Source organism: Hemitrygon akajei, chromosome 5 (genome assembly GCF_048418815.1).
Source record: "Hemitrygon akajei chromosome 5, sHemAka1.3, whole genome shotgun sequence".
NCBI lineage: Eukaryota > Metazoa > Chordata > Chondrichthyes > Myliobatiformes > Dasyatidae > Hemitrygon > Hemitrygon akajei.
The window spans coordinates 103,449,725-103,465,058 of NC_133128.1; the positions used below are offsets into that span (position 1 = coordinate 103,449,725).

The following is a 15,334-nucleotide window of genomic DNA, read 5'->3' on the forward strand; positions in this document are numbered from 1 at the left end:
TATGACCATAGCTACTGTACCTGTACCTCCACTTTCAGTGAATTATGGACCTGTGTTCTCAGATCCCTCTGTTCTACCACACTCCTCACTGCCCTACTGTGTAATACCTACCCAAGTTGGTCCTTTCAGAGTGCAACACCTCGCACTTGTCTGCACTAACTTCCATCCATCACTCCCCAGCCCACCTTTCCCGCTGGTCCAGATCCTGCTGCAAGTTCTAACAGTCTTCACTGTCCACTGCACCCCCAATCTTGGTGTCATCTACAAATATGCTCTTTCAGTTTACCACATTGTCAAGATTGTTGATATAGATGACAAACAACGGACCCAGCACCGATCCCTGTGGCCTTCAGTTGGTGAGGCAACCACCTACTACCATTCTCTGGCTTCTCCCACAAAGGATGCTGAGTGACCGAACCATTTTGACCAACCTCCCATGCAGGACCTTGTCAAACACCTTGTCCGTGTAGACAACATCCACTGCCTTGCCTTCATCCACTTTCCTGGTAACTTCTTCGAAAAACTCTGTAACATTGCTTAGACACGACCTACCTCGCACAAGCCTATGCTGATTATCCCTAATCAGTATCTGTCTATCCAAAATATAAATAGAACACAGCCATTACAGTTGTTGGAAATCTGAGGTAAGAAAGGTGCTGGGAATACCAAGAAGTATATTCACCATCTATCGAGATTGGAAAATGTTGATAGTACAGGCCTGTTCTGACATAAACCATAAAGGATGATTATCTAAAATGTGGTACTAGGAAAAAAATGATGAAGGAGGATCTGAGGGTGAGGAGAGAAGAGAAGAGGAGGGGGAGTAGGCAAGGGGAGTGGGGGAAGGGTGAGAGTAGGGGAAAGAGGTGGTGGAGGGAGGTGCAGAGGAGAGGAGGTGTTAGTACAGAAGGGTAGAAGGTCAGAGCGAATGCAAAGGCCATGTGGTGAATGGGTAGTACAAAGGGGAGAAATAGAGAGAAAAGGATCAGGTATAGAAAGAGGAATGACCGAGTGCAGGAGAATGAAGTAGAAATGGTTGGGATTGAGGGGTCTGGTAATAGCAAGGATTGGAAGGTGTTTGTGGAGAAAGGATAAGTTTGAAGCAAAGAAAAGGACAAAAGCAAGAGGGAAGGCAGGAGGGCAGAACAGGAAGTGTTCAAATGTTCTTTGTAAACAATGTTGAATATTCCTTTTACAGGTCTCTGTACTTGACATTTGAAAAAGAAGTTAAGGTAAAAGGAATCAGTGCATATCGATTCATCGTTCCCAAAGAGATTTTTTCAATTGACAGTCTCAGTATCGAAGGATTTTGTCCAGCAATGAACTGCCATCTGTCTGGAGTCCTGAACATCAGCGTCTGCAAGCAAGGTGAAGAGCTTGTAGAGTCAGAGGATAACGGATATTGTATTCAGTAGGACCAATCATTCTGACAATCCATAATCACAAGCTTTATCTTGACTTTGGCCCAGGTCTTTTATCCTGTTGTTTACACTCTACATCTCCATCTCCATCTTTCCCTGGGTGAGGGGCTCTGATATCCCTAATGAACATGTATGGTGACAGTCCTCACTTAGTAGTAGTATATCCTGTCACCTTCCAACTCTGCTCCTCTCCAATAAGTGTCCCTCTCTTGCCATTTCCCTAGTCTCCCTCCTCTTTACCCCTCCCTTCACCCTTGGCTTGCCCCTCCACCCTTCTACCACTACCTCCCCTCCTCCCATTTCCTCTCCATTCTTTTTCCCTCTCCATCAATTTTTCTAATCTTCAGTCCCCACAAATCCCCTCCCATACCATTGTAAGCATTGTAACTAATAACTGGTTCTGATCTCCGTTTGTGAAAACCCCATCTCCATACTGAGCATTTTGTCATCTAGAACAGTCACACAGCACAGAAACAGGCTCAACTCATCGATGCTGACCAGGACGCCCAGCTAAACTAGTCCTATTGTCTACTCTGAACTCTGCTTATTCATCTACCAGTCCAAATGCCCTTTCATTATTGTACACTTCGTCTGGCAGCTCATTGCATACGTACACAATTGTGTGCATGAAGAATTTTTCCCTTCAGGCCCTTTTAAATCTTTCTCCTCTTGCTTTAGACCTATGCCTTTTAGATTTTGATTCCCTTTCCCCAAACAAAAAAACTATGTGCATTCAGCTTATCTACAGTATGCCCCTCATGATTCTATACATGTCTACAAAATCACTCCTCAGTACCCCTGACCTGCCCAATCTCTCCCTATCATTCAGGCCCTCGAATACTGGTAACATTCTCATAAACCTTATTTTTCCACTTGTTCCAGCTTAATGACATCTTAATGACAGGGTGACCAAACCTGTACACAGTACTCTACGTGCAGCCTCACCAACATCACGTACAACTGCAACATCACAATTCCTGTACTCAGAGCCCTGCCTGTTGAAGGACAGTATGTCAAAAATTTTCTTCATCACCTAATGACACCACTTTCAGGGAACTGAACTGCAGTATGTATCTATACTCCCTCTGTTCTACAACATTCTCCAGGGCTCTACAATTCACTGTGAAAGTCCTACACTTGGTTTAACTTCACAAATCCCAAAACCTCACACTTAACTGAATTGATAGCTATTTGTTATTTCTTGACCCACTTTCTCAGTTGATCAAGAGTTCCTTGTAATTTTTGATAACCTTCTTCACTATACATCTATTACCTTCTCCTGTTGGAGGAAAGAACCCTGCTCAACCTGCTTATTCTTTCCTGATGGGTACACCACCAGTGTTGTCCTGACACCCTTGTGACCTAGCTTCCAATTTTAATGGTGTGTTGCTTTTGTTTGTGTCAAATGTTGCTGTTGATTACCTCGACACTGTTGTTGGTCTCACTAACACAGCAGCTCATTTGCCTAAGGTTCAGGTGGGAAGTGACCACTTGCTTGATAACAATTGCTCATCACATGGAGTATTGAAGGCTGACTTATGCGTAGAGACTTATTGCCAAACGTGTTAAATCTTATCATTGAGCATCCTATCTATTTTTGGTGAGGATAGGGTGATTTTAGCTAGTATAAATACGGCTGGGCTTTGTAATGAATACAGCAGGGAACATGTCATCCAGTACAACAGAATGCTGCTTTCACAGATGATATAACTCTGCAACTTTAGTCTGGGCAATACTAAAGGTTTCCAACCCTATCCCTTCTTTTAAACGTTTAGTAGAATAGAACTTTATCATTAACTTATGGTTTCTTTCACATTAGTCCATGTGAAATCAGTTGCTTGATGTTAATATTCATAGACTTAAGTAGCAATTAGGTGTCAGGGTAGAGTAAATTACCAGGTAATTATTATCAGTAGAGATTTATCTGGGACTGAGATTTTGGTGTAAGTGCACAGGGTTTTGTAACCACGCCATTAAATATAAACACAGAAGGGTTTTGTAACTATGCCAGTAAATAAAAACACAGACGGTTTTGTAACCACACCAGTAAATTAAAACTCAGAGGGGTATGTAACCACACTAGTAAACAAAAACATGGAGGGGTTGTAACCATGCCAGTAAATATAAACACAGAACGGTTAATAACCACACCAGTAAATATAAACACAGAGGGGTTTGTAATCACACTGGTAAATATAAACACAGAGTGGTTTGTAACCACACCGGTAAACATTGACACAGAGGGGTTTGTAAACACACCATTAAGTATAAACACAGAGGGGATTGTAACCACACCGGTAAATAAAAACACAGAGGGTTTTGTAATCATGACAGTAAATATAAACATACAGGGGTTTGTAACCACGACGGTAATTATAAACCCAGAGGGGTTTGTAAACACACCATTAAATATAAACACAGATGGTTTTGTAACCACACCATTAAATATAAACATAGCAGGGGTTGTAACCACACAATTAAATATAAACACAGAGGGGTTTGTAACCACTCCAGTAAATATAAACAGAGAGGGGTCTGTAATCACACCAGTAAATATAAACTCAGAGGGGTTGTAACCATGCCAGTAAATATAAACACAGAGGGGTTTGTAACCACACCGGTAAATATAAACAAAGAGTGGTTTGTAACCACACCGGTAAATATAAACACAGAGTGGTTTGTAACCACACCAGTAAATATAAACACAGAAGGGTTTGTAACCATGCCAGTAAATAAAAACACAGAGGGTTTTGTAACCATACCGGTAAATATAAACACAGAGGGGTTTGTAACCACACCAGTAAATATAAACACAGAGGGGTTTGTAACCACACCAGTAAATATAAACACAGAGGGGTTTGTAATCACACCAGTAAATATAAACTCAGAGGGGTTTGTAACGACACCGGTAAATATAAACACAGAGTGGATTGTAACCACACCGGTAAATATAAACACAGAGTGGTTTGTAACCACACCTGTAAATATAAACACAGAGTGGTTTGTAACCACACCAGTAAATATAAACACAGAAGGGTTTGTAACCACGCCAGTAAATAAAAACACAGAGGGTTTTGTAACCATACCGGTAAATATAAACACAGAGGGGTTTGTAACCACACCAGTAAATATAAAAACGGAGGGGTTTGTAACCACACCAGTAAATATAAACCCAAAGGGGTTTGTGACCACACCAGTAAATATAAACACAGAAGGGTTTGTAACCACGCCATTAAATATAAACACAGAGATTTTGTAACCACTCCAGTAAATATAAACAGAGAGGGGTCTGTAACCACACTGGTAAATAAAAACACAGTGGGGTTGTAACCACGCCAGTAAATATAAACACAGAGGGTTTTGTAACCACACCAGTAAATATAAACACAGAGGGGTTTGTAATCACACTGGTTAATATAAACATAGAGTGGTTTGTAACCACACCAGTAAACATTGACATAGAGCGGTTAGTAACCACAGCAGTAAATATAAACCCAAAGGGGATTGTAACCACACCATTAAATATAAACACAGAGGGGTTTGTAACCACACCGGTAAATATAAACACAGAGTGGATTGTAACCACACAGGTAAATATAAACTCATTGGGTTTGTAACCATGCCAGTAAATATAAACACAGATGGGTTTGTAAACACACCAGTAAATATAAACATGAAGGGTTTGTAACCACACCGGTAAATATAAACACAGAGGGGTTTGTAACCACACCAGTAAATATAAACACAGAGGGGTTTGTAACCACACCAGTAAATATAAACACAGAGGGGTTTGTAATCACAGTGGTAAATATAAACACAGAGTGGATTGTAACCACACTGGTAAATATAAACACAGAGGGGATTGTAACCACACTGCTAAATATGAACACAGATGGGTTTGTAACCACACCGGTAAATATAAACATGAAGGGTTTGTAACCAAACCGGTAAATATAAACACAGAGGGGTTTGTAACCACATCGATAAATATCAACACAGAGGAACCACTGCAGTAAATATAAACAGAGAGTGGTCTGTAACCACACTGGTAAATAAAAGCACAGAGGGGTTCTAACCACACCAGTAAATATAAACATAGCAGCGTTTGTAACCACACAATTAAATATAAACACAGAGGGTTTTGTAAACACACCAGTAAATATAAACACAGAGGAGTTTGTAATCAAACTGGTAAGTATAAACATAGAGTGGTTTGCAACCACACCAGTAAACATTGACACAGAGGGGTTTGTAACCACACCAGTAAATATAAACATAAAGGGGTTTGTAACCACACCAGTAAATATAAACCCAGAGGGGTTTGTAACCACACCAGTAAATATAAACATGAAGGGTTTGTAACCACACCGGTAAATATAAACACAGAGGGGTTTGTAACCACACCAGTAAATATAAAAACAGAGGGGTTTGTAACCATGCCAGTAAATATAAACACAGAGGGATCTGTAACCACAGCAGTAAATATAAACACAGAGGAGTTTGTAACCACACCAGTAAATATAAACACAGAGGGGTTTGTAACCACACCAGTAAATATAAACCCAAAGGGGTTTGTAACAACACCAGTAAATATAAACCCAAAGGGGTTTGTAACCACGCCAGTAAATAAAAGCACAGAGGATTTTGAAATCACGACGGTAAATATAAACATGGAGGGGTTTGTAACCACGCCGATAAATATCAACACAGAGGTTTTGTAACCACTCCAGTAAATATAAACAGAGAGGGGTCTGTAACCACACTGGTAAATAAAAACACAGAGGGGTTGTAACCACGCCAGTAAATATAAACACAGAGGAGATTGTAACCACACTGGTAAATATAAACACAGAAGGGTTTGTAACCATGCCAGTAAATAAAAACACAGAGGGTTTTGTAACTACGTCAGTAAATATAACACATAGACAGTTTTGTAACCATACCGGTAAATATAAACACAGCGGGGTTTGTAACCATGCCAGTAAATATAAACCCAGAGGGGATTGTAACCACACCATTAAATATAAACACAGAGGGGTTTGTAACCACACCGGTAAATATAAACACAGATGGGTTTGTAACCACAACGGTGAATATAAACACAGAGGGGTTTGTAACCACACCAGTAAATATAAACACAGAGGGGTTTGTAACCACACCAGTAAATATAAACACAGAGGGTTTTGTAACCACACCAGTAAATATAAACACAGAGGGTTTTGTAACCACACCAGTAAATATAAACACAGAGGGGTTTGTAATCACAGTGGTAAATATAAACACAGAGTGGTTTGTAACCACACCAGTAAACATTGACACAGAGGGGTTGGTAACCACACCAGTAAATATAAACACAGAGGGGTTTGTAACCACACCGGTAAATATAAACACAGATGGGTTTGTAACCACACCGGTGAATATAAACACAGAGGGGTTTGTAACCACACCAGTAAATATAAACACAGAGGGGTTTGTAACCACACCAGTAAATATAAACACAGAGGGTTTTGTAACCACACCAGTAAATATAAACACAGAGGGTTTTGTAACCACACCAGTAAATATAAACACAGAGGGGTTTGTAATCACAGTGGTAAATATAAACACAGAGTGGTTTGTAACCACACCAGTAAACATTGACACAGAGCGGTTGGTAACCACACCAGTAAATATAAACCCAAAAGGGTTTGTAAGCAGACCAGTAAATATAAACACAGAGGGGTTTGTAACCACACCGGTAAATATAAACACAGATGGGTTTGTAACCACACCAGTAAATATAAACATGAAGGGTTTGCAACCACACCGGTAAATATAAGCACAGAGGGGTTTGTAACCACACAAGCAAATATAAACACAGAGGGGATTGTAACCACACCGGTAAATATAAACACAGATGGGTTTGTAACCACACCAGTAAATATAAACATGAAGGGTTTGCAACCACACCGGTAAATATAAGCACAGAGGGGTTTGTAACCACACAAGCAAATATAAACACAGAGGGGTTTGTTACCACGCCAGTAAATATAAACACAGAGGGGTTTGTAACCACACCGGTAAATATAAACACACAGTGGTTTGTAACCACACCGGTAAATATAAACACAGAGTGGTTTGTAACCACACCAGTAAATATAAACATGAAGGGTTTGTAACCACACCGGTAAATATAAACACATAGCGGTTTGTAACCACACCAGTAAATATAAACACAGAGGGGTTTGTAACCACACCGGTAAATATAAACCCAAAGGGGTTTGTAACCACACCAGTAAATGTAAACCCAAAGGGGTTTGTAACCACGCCAGCAAACAAAAACACAGAGGATTTTGAAATCACGACGGTAAATATAAACATAGAGGGGTTTGTAACCACACCGATAAATATCAACACAGAGGAACCACTCCAGTAAATATAAACAGAGAGGGGTCTGTAACCGCACTGGTAAATATAAACACAGAGTTGATTGTAACCTCACAGGTAAATAAAAACACAGAGGGTTTTGTAACCACGACGGTAATTATAAACCTAGAGGGGTTTGTAAACACACCAGTAAATATAAACACAGAGGGGTTTGTAACCACACCAGTAATTATAAACACAGAGGGGTTTGTAACCACACCAGTAAATATAAACACAGAGGGGTTTGTAACCACACCAGTAAATATAAACACAGAGGGGTTTGTAACCATACCAGTAAATATAAACACAGAGGGGTTTGTAATCACAGTGGTAAATATAAACACAGAGTGGTTTGTAACCACACCAGTAAACATTGACACAGAGGGGTTTGTAACCACACAAGTAAATATAAACCCAAAGGGGTTTGTAACCACAACAGTAAGCATTGACAAAGAGGGGTTTGTAACCACACCAGTAAATATAAACCCAAAGGGGTTTGTAACCACACCAGTAAATATAAACACAGAAGGGTTTGTAACCACGCCATTAAATATAAACACAGAGGTTTTGTAACCACTCCAGTAAATATAAACAGAGAGCGGTCTGTAACCACACTGGTAAATAAAAACACAGTGGGGTTGTAACCACGCCAGTAAATATAAACACAGAGGGTTTTGTAACCACACCAGTAAATATAAACACAGAGGGGTTTGTAATCACACTGGTTAATATAAACATAGAGTGGTTTGTAACCACACCGTTGAATATAAACACAGAGGGGTTTGTAAGCATGCCAGTAAATATCAACATAGAGGGGTTTGTAACCACACCGGTAAATATAAACACAGAGGGTTTTGTAATCACACCAGTAAATATAAACACAGAGTGGTTTGTAACCTCACCAGTAAATATAAACACAGAGTGGTTTGTAACCACACCAGTAAATATAAACACAGATGGGTTTGTAACCACACCAGTAAATATAAACATGAAGGTTTTGTAACCACACTGGTAAATATAAACACAGAGGGGTTTGTAACCACACCATTAAATATAAACATGAAGGGTTTGTAACCACACCGGTAAATATAAACACAGATGGGTTTGTAACCACACCGTTGAATATAAACACAGAGGAGTTTGTAAGCATGCCAGTAAATATCAACATAGTGGGGTTTGTAACCACACCGGTAAATATAAACACAGAGGGTTTTGTAATCACACCAGTAAATATAAACACAGAGTGGTTTGTAACCACACCAGTAAATATAAACACAGAGTGGTTTGTAACCACACCAGTAAATATAAACACAGATGGGTTTGTAACCACACCAGTAAATATAAACATGAAGGTTTTGTAACCACACCGGTAAATATAAACACAGAGGGGTTTGTAACCACACCAGTAAATATAACACACAGAGGGTTTTGTAACCATACCGGTAAATATAAACACAGCGGGGTTTGTAACCACGCCAGTAAATATAAACACAGAGGGGATTGTAACCACACTGGTAAATATAAACACAGATGGGTTTGTAACCACACCATTAAATATAAACATGAAGGGTTTGTAACCACACCGGTAAATATAAACAAAGAGGGGTTGGAAACCACACCAGTAAATATAAACACAGAGGGGTTTGTAACCACACCAGTAAATATAAACACAGAGGGGTTTGTAACCACACCAGTAAATATAAACACAGAGGGGTTTGTAACCATACCAGTAAATATAAACACAGAGGGGTTTGTAATCACAGTGGTAAATATAAACACAGAGTGGTTTGTAACCACACCAGTAAACATTGACACAGAGGGGTTTGTAACCACACAAGTAAATATAAACCCAAAGGGGTTTGTAACCACAACAGTAAGCATTGACAAAGAGGGGTTTGTAACCACACCAGTAAATATAAACCCAAAGGGGTTTGTAACCACACCAGTAAATATAAACACAGAAGGGTTTGTAACCACGCCATTAAATATAAACACAGAGGTTTTGTAACCACTCCAGTAAATATAAACAGAGAGCGGTCTGTAACCACACTGGTAAATAAAAACACAGTGGGGTTGTAACCACGCCATTAAATATAAACACAGAGGGTTTTGTAACCACACCAGTAAATATAAACACAGAGGGGTTTGTAATCACACTGGTTAATATAAACATAGAGTGGTTTGTAACCACACCAGTAAACATTGACATAGAGCGGTTAGTAACCACAGCAGTAAATATAAACCCAAAGGGGTTTGTAACCACACCATTAAATATAAACACAGGGTGGTTTGTAACCACACCAGTAAACATTGACACAGAGGGGTTGGTAACCACACCAGTAAATATAAACCCAAAAGGGTTTGTAAGCAGACCAGTAAATATAAACCCAGAGGGGTTTGTAACCACACCATTAAGTATAAACACAGAGGGGATTGTAACCTCACAGGTAAATAAAAACACAGAGGGTTTTGTACTCATGACAGTAAATATAAACATAGAGGGGTTTGTAACCACGACGGTAATTATAAACCCAGAGGAGTTTGTAAAAACACCAGTAAATATAAACACAGAGGGGTTTGTAACCACACCAGTAATTATAAACACAGAGGGGTTTGTAACCACACCAGTAAATATAAACACAGAGGGGTTTGTAACCACACCAGTAAATATAAACACAGAGGGGTTTGTAACCATACCAGTAAATATAAACACAGAGGGGTTTGTAATCACAGTGGTAAATATAAACACAGAGTGGTTTGTAACCACACCAGTAAACATTGACACAGAGGGGTTTGTAACCACACAAGTAAATATAAACCCAAAGGGGTTTGTAACCACAACAGTAAGCATTGACAAAGAGGGGTTTGTAACCACACCAGTAAATATAAACCCAAAGGGGTTTGTAACCACACCAGTAAATATAAACACAGAAGGGTTTGTAACCACGCCATTAAATATAAACACAGAGGTTTTGTAACCACTCCAGTAAATATAAACACAGAGGGGTTTGTAATCACACTGGTTAATATAAACATAGAGTGGTTTGTAACCACACCGTTGAATATAAACACAGAGGGGTTTGTAAGCATGCCAGTAAATATCAACATAGAGGGGTTTGTAACCACACCGGTAAATATAAACACAGAGGGTTTTGTAATCACACCAGTAAATATAAACACAGAGTGGTTTGTAACCTCACCAGTAAATATAAACACAGAGTGGTTTGTAACCACACCAGTAAATATAAACACAGATGGGTTTGTAACCACACCAGTAAATATAAACATGAAGGTTTTGTAACCACACCGGTAAATATAAACACAGAGGGGTTTGTAACCACACCATTAAATATAAACATGAAGGGTTTGTAACCACACCGGTAAATATAAACACAGATGGGTTTGTAACCACACCGTTGAATATAAACACAGAGGAGTTTGTAAGCATGCCAGTAAATATCAACATAGAGGGGTTTGTAACCACACCGGTAAATATAAACACAGAGGGTTTTGTAATCACACCAGTAAATATAAACACAGAGTGGTTTGTAACCACACCAGTAAATATAAACACACAGTGGTTTGTAACCACACCAGTAAATATAAACACAGATGGGTTTGTAACCACACCAGTAAATATAAACATGAAGGTTTTGTAACCACACCGGTAAATATAAACACAGAGGGGTTTGTAACCACACCAGTAAATATAACACACAGAGGGTTTTGAAACCATACCGGTAAATATAAACACAGCGGGGTTTGTAACCACGCCAGTAAATATAAACACAGAGGGGATTGTAACCACACCGGTAAATATAAACACAGAGGGGTTTGTAACCACACCAGTAAATATAACACACAGAGGGTTTTGAAACCATACCGGTAAATATAAACACAGCGGGGTTTGTAACCACGCCAGTAAATATAAACACAGAGGGGTTTGTAATCACACTGGTTAATATAAACATAGAGTGGTTTGTAACCACACCAGTAAACATTGACATAGAGCGGTTAGTAACCACAGCAGTAAATATAAACCCAAAGGGGTTTGTAACCACACCATTAAATATAAACACAGAGGGGTTTGTAACCACACCGGTAAATATAAACACAGAGTGGATTGTAACCACACCGGTAAATATAAACTCAGTGGGTTTGTAACCATGCCAGTAAATATAAACACAGATGGGTTTGTAAACACACCAGTAAATATAAACATGAAGGGTTTGTAACCACACCGGTAAATATAAACACAGAGGGGTTTGTAACCACACCAGTAAATATAAACACAGAGGGGTTTGTAACCACACCAGTAAATATAAACACAGAGGGGTTTGTAATCACAGTGGTAAATATAAACACAGAGTGGATTGTAACCACACCTGTAAATATAAAGACAGAGGGGATTGTAACCACACTGCTAAATATGAACACAGATGGGTTTGTAACCACACCGGTAAATATAAACATGAAGGGTTTGTAACCAAACCGGTAAATATAAACACAGAGGGGTTTGTAACCACACCAGTAAATATAAACACAGAGGGGTTTGTAACCACACCAGTAAATATAAACACAGATGGGTTTGTAACCACACCAGTAAATATAAACATGTAGGGTTTGTAACCACACCGGTAAATATAAACACAGAGGGGTTTGTAACCACACCAGTAAATATAAAAACAGAGGGGTTTGTAACCACGCCAGTAAATATAAACACAGAGGGATTTGTAACCACAGCAGTAAATATAAACACAGAGGAGTTTGTAACCACACCACTAAATATAAACACAGAGGGGTTTGTAACCACACCAGTAAATATAAACCCAAAGGGGTTTGTAACCACACCAGTAAATATAAACCCAAAGGGGTTTGTAACCACGCCAGCAAACAAAAACACAGAGGATTTTGAAATCACGACGGTAAATATAAACATGGAGGGGTTTGTAACCACGCCGATAAATATCAACACAGAGGTTTTGTAACCACTCCAGTAAATATAACCAGAGAGGGGTCTGTAACCACACTGGTAATAAAAACACAGAGGGGTTGTAACCACGCCAGTAAATATAAACACAGACGAGATTGTAACGACACCGGTAACTATAAACACAGATGGGTTTGTAACCACACCGGTGAATATAAACACAGAGGGGTTTTTATGCATGCCAGTAAATATCAACATAGAGGGCTTTGTAACCACACCGGAAAATATAAACACAGAGGGTTTTGTAATCACACCGGTAAATATAAACACAGAGTGGTTTGTAACCACACTGGTAAATATAAACACAGAAGGGTTTGTAACCATGCCAGTAAATAAAAACACAGAGGGTTTTGTAACTACGTTAGTAAAAATAACACATAGACGGTTTTGTAACCATACCGGTAAATATAAACACAGCGGGGTTTGTAACCACGCCAGAAAATATAATCCCAGAGGGGATTGTAACCACACTGGTAAATAAAAACACAGAGGGTTTGTAACCACGCCAGTAAATATAAACACAGAGGGGTTTGTAACCACACCGGTAAATATAAACACAGAGTGGTTTGTAACCGCACCGGTAAATATAAACACAGAGTGGTTTGTAACCCCACCAGTAAATATAAACACAGAGGGGTTTGTAACCACACCAGTAAATATAAACACAGAGGGGTTTGTAACCACACCAGTAAATATAAACACAGAGGGTTTTGTAACCACACTAGAAAATATAAACAGAGAGGGGTTTGTAATCACACTGGTAAATATAAACATAGAGTAGTTTGTAACCACACCAGTAAACATTGACACAGAGGGGTTTGTAACCACACCCGTAAATATAAACACAGAGGGGTTTGTTACTACGCCAGTAAATATAAACACAGAGGGTTTTGTAACCACACCAGTAAATATAAACACAGAGGAGTTTGTAACCACACCAGTAGATATAAACACAGAGGGATTTGTAACCACACCAGTAAATATAAACCCAAAAGGGTTTGTAAGCAGACATGTAAATATAAACCCAGAGGGGTTTGTAACCACACCATTAAGTATAAACACAGAGGGGATTGTAACCACACAATTAAGTATAAACACAGAGGGGATTGTAACCGCACCGGTAAATAAAAACTCAGAGGGTTTTGTAATCATGTCTGTAAATATAAACATAGAGAGGTTTGTAACCGCGACTGTAATTCTAAACCCAGAGGGGTTTGTAAACACACCATTAAATATAAACAGAGAGGGTTCTGTAACCACACTGGTAAATAAAAACACAGAGGGGTTGTAACCACGCCAGTAAATATAAACACAGAGGTGTTTGTAACCACACCGGTAAATATAAACACAGAGTGGTTTGTAACCGCACCGGTAAATATAAACACAGAGTGGTTTGTAACCCCACCAGTAAATATAAACACAGAGGGGTTTGTAACCACACCAGTAAATATAAACACAGAGGGGTTTGTAACCACACCAGTAAATATAAACACAGAGGGTTTTGTAACCACACTAGTAAATATAAACAGAGAGGGGTTTGTAATCACACTGGTAAATATAAACATAGAGTGGTTTGTAACCACACCAGTAAACATTGACACAGAGGGGTTTGTAACCACACCCGTAAATATAAACACAGAGGGGTTTGTTACCACGCCAGTAAATATAAACTCAGAGGGTTTTGTAACCACACCAGTAAATATAAACACAGAGGAGTTTGTAACCACACCAGTAGATATAAACACAGAGGGATTTGTAACCACACCAGTAAATATAAACCCAAAGGGGTTTGTAACCACACCAGTAAATATAAACCCAAAGGGGTTTGTAACCACGCCAGTAAACAAAAACACAGAGGATTTTGAAATCACGACGATAAATATAAACATAGAGGGGTTTGTAACCTCACCGATAAATATCAACACAGAGGAACCACTCCAGTAAATATAAACAGAGAGGGGTCTGTAACCACACTGGTAAATAAAAACCCAGAGGTGTTGTAACCACACCAGTAAATATAAACACAGAGGGGATTGTAATCACACCGGTAAATATAAACACAGATGGGTTTGTAACCACACCGGTGAATATAAACACAGAGGGGTTTGTAACCACACCAGTAAATATAAACACAGTGGGGTTTGTAACCACACCAGTAAATATAAATACAGAGGGTTTTGTAACCACACCAGTAAATATAAACACAGAGGGGTTTGTAATCACAGTGGTAAATATAAACACAGAGTGGTTTGTAACCACACCAGTAAATATAAACACAAAAGGGTTTGTAAGCAGACCAGTAAATATAAACCCAGAGGGGTTTGTAACCACACCATTAAGTATAAACACAGAGGGGATTATAACCTCACCGGTAAATAAAAACACAGAGGGTTTTGTAATCATGACAGTAAATATAAACATAGAGGGGTTTGTAACCACGACGGTAATTATAAACCCAGAGGTGTTTGTAAACACACCAGTAAATATAAACACAGAGGGGTTTGTAACCACACCAGTA

The 15,334-nt window shown here is 39.1% G+C and overlaps 1 protein-coding gene across 1 annotated transcript in view; it reads left to right on the plus strand.

The window, feature by feature from the left end:
• Positions 1 to 15,334, plus strand: part of LOC140728034 (lysosome membrane protein 2-like) — a 251,613-nt gene that overhangs the window by 190,875 nt on the left and 45,404 nt on the right. Inside the window, exon 7 of the mRNA XM_073046149.1 lies at positions 1,199 to 1,368. Within this exon, the coding sequence (XP_072902250.1) occupies positions 1,199 to 1,368 (170 nt within the window). The remainder of the gene's footprint in view (positions 1 to 1,198; positions 1,369 to 15,334) is intronic.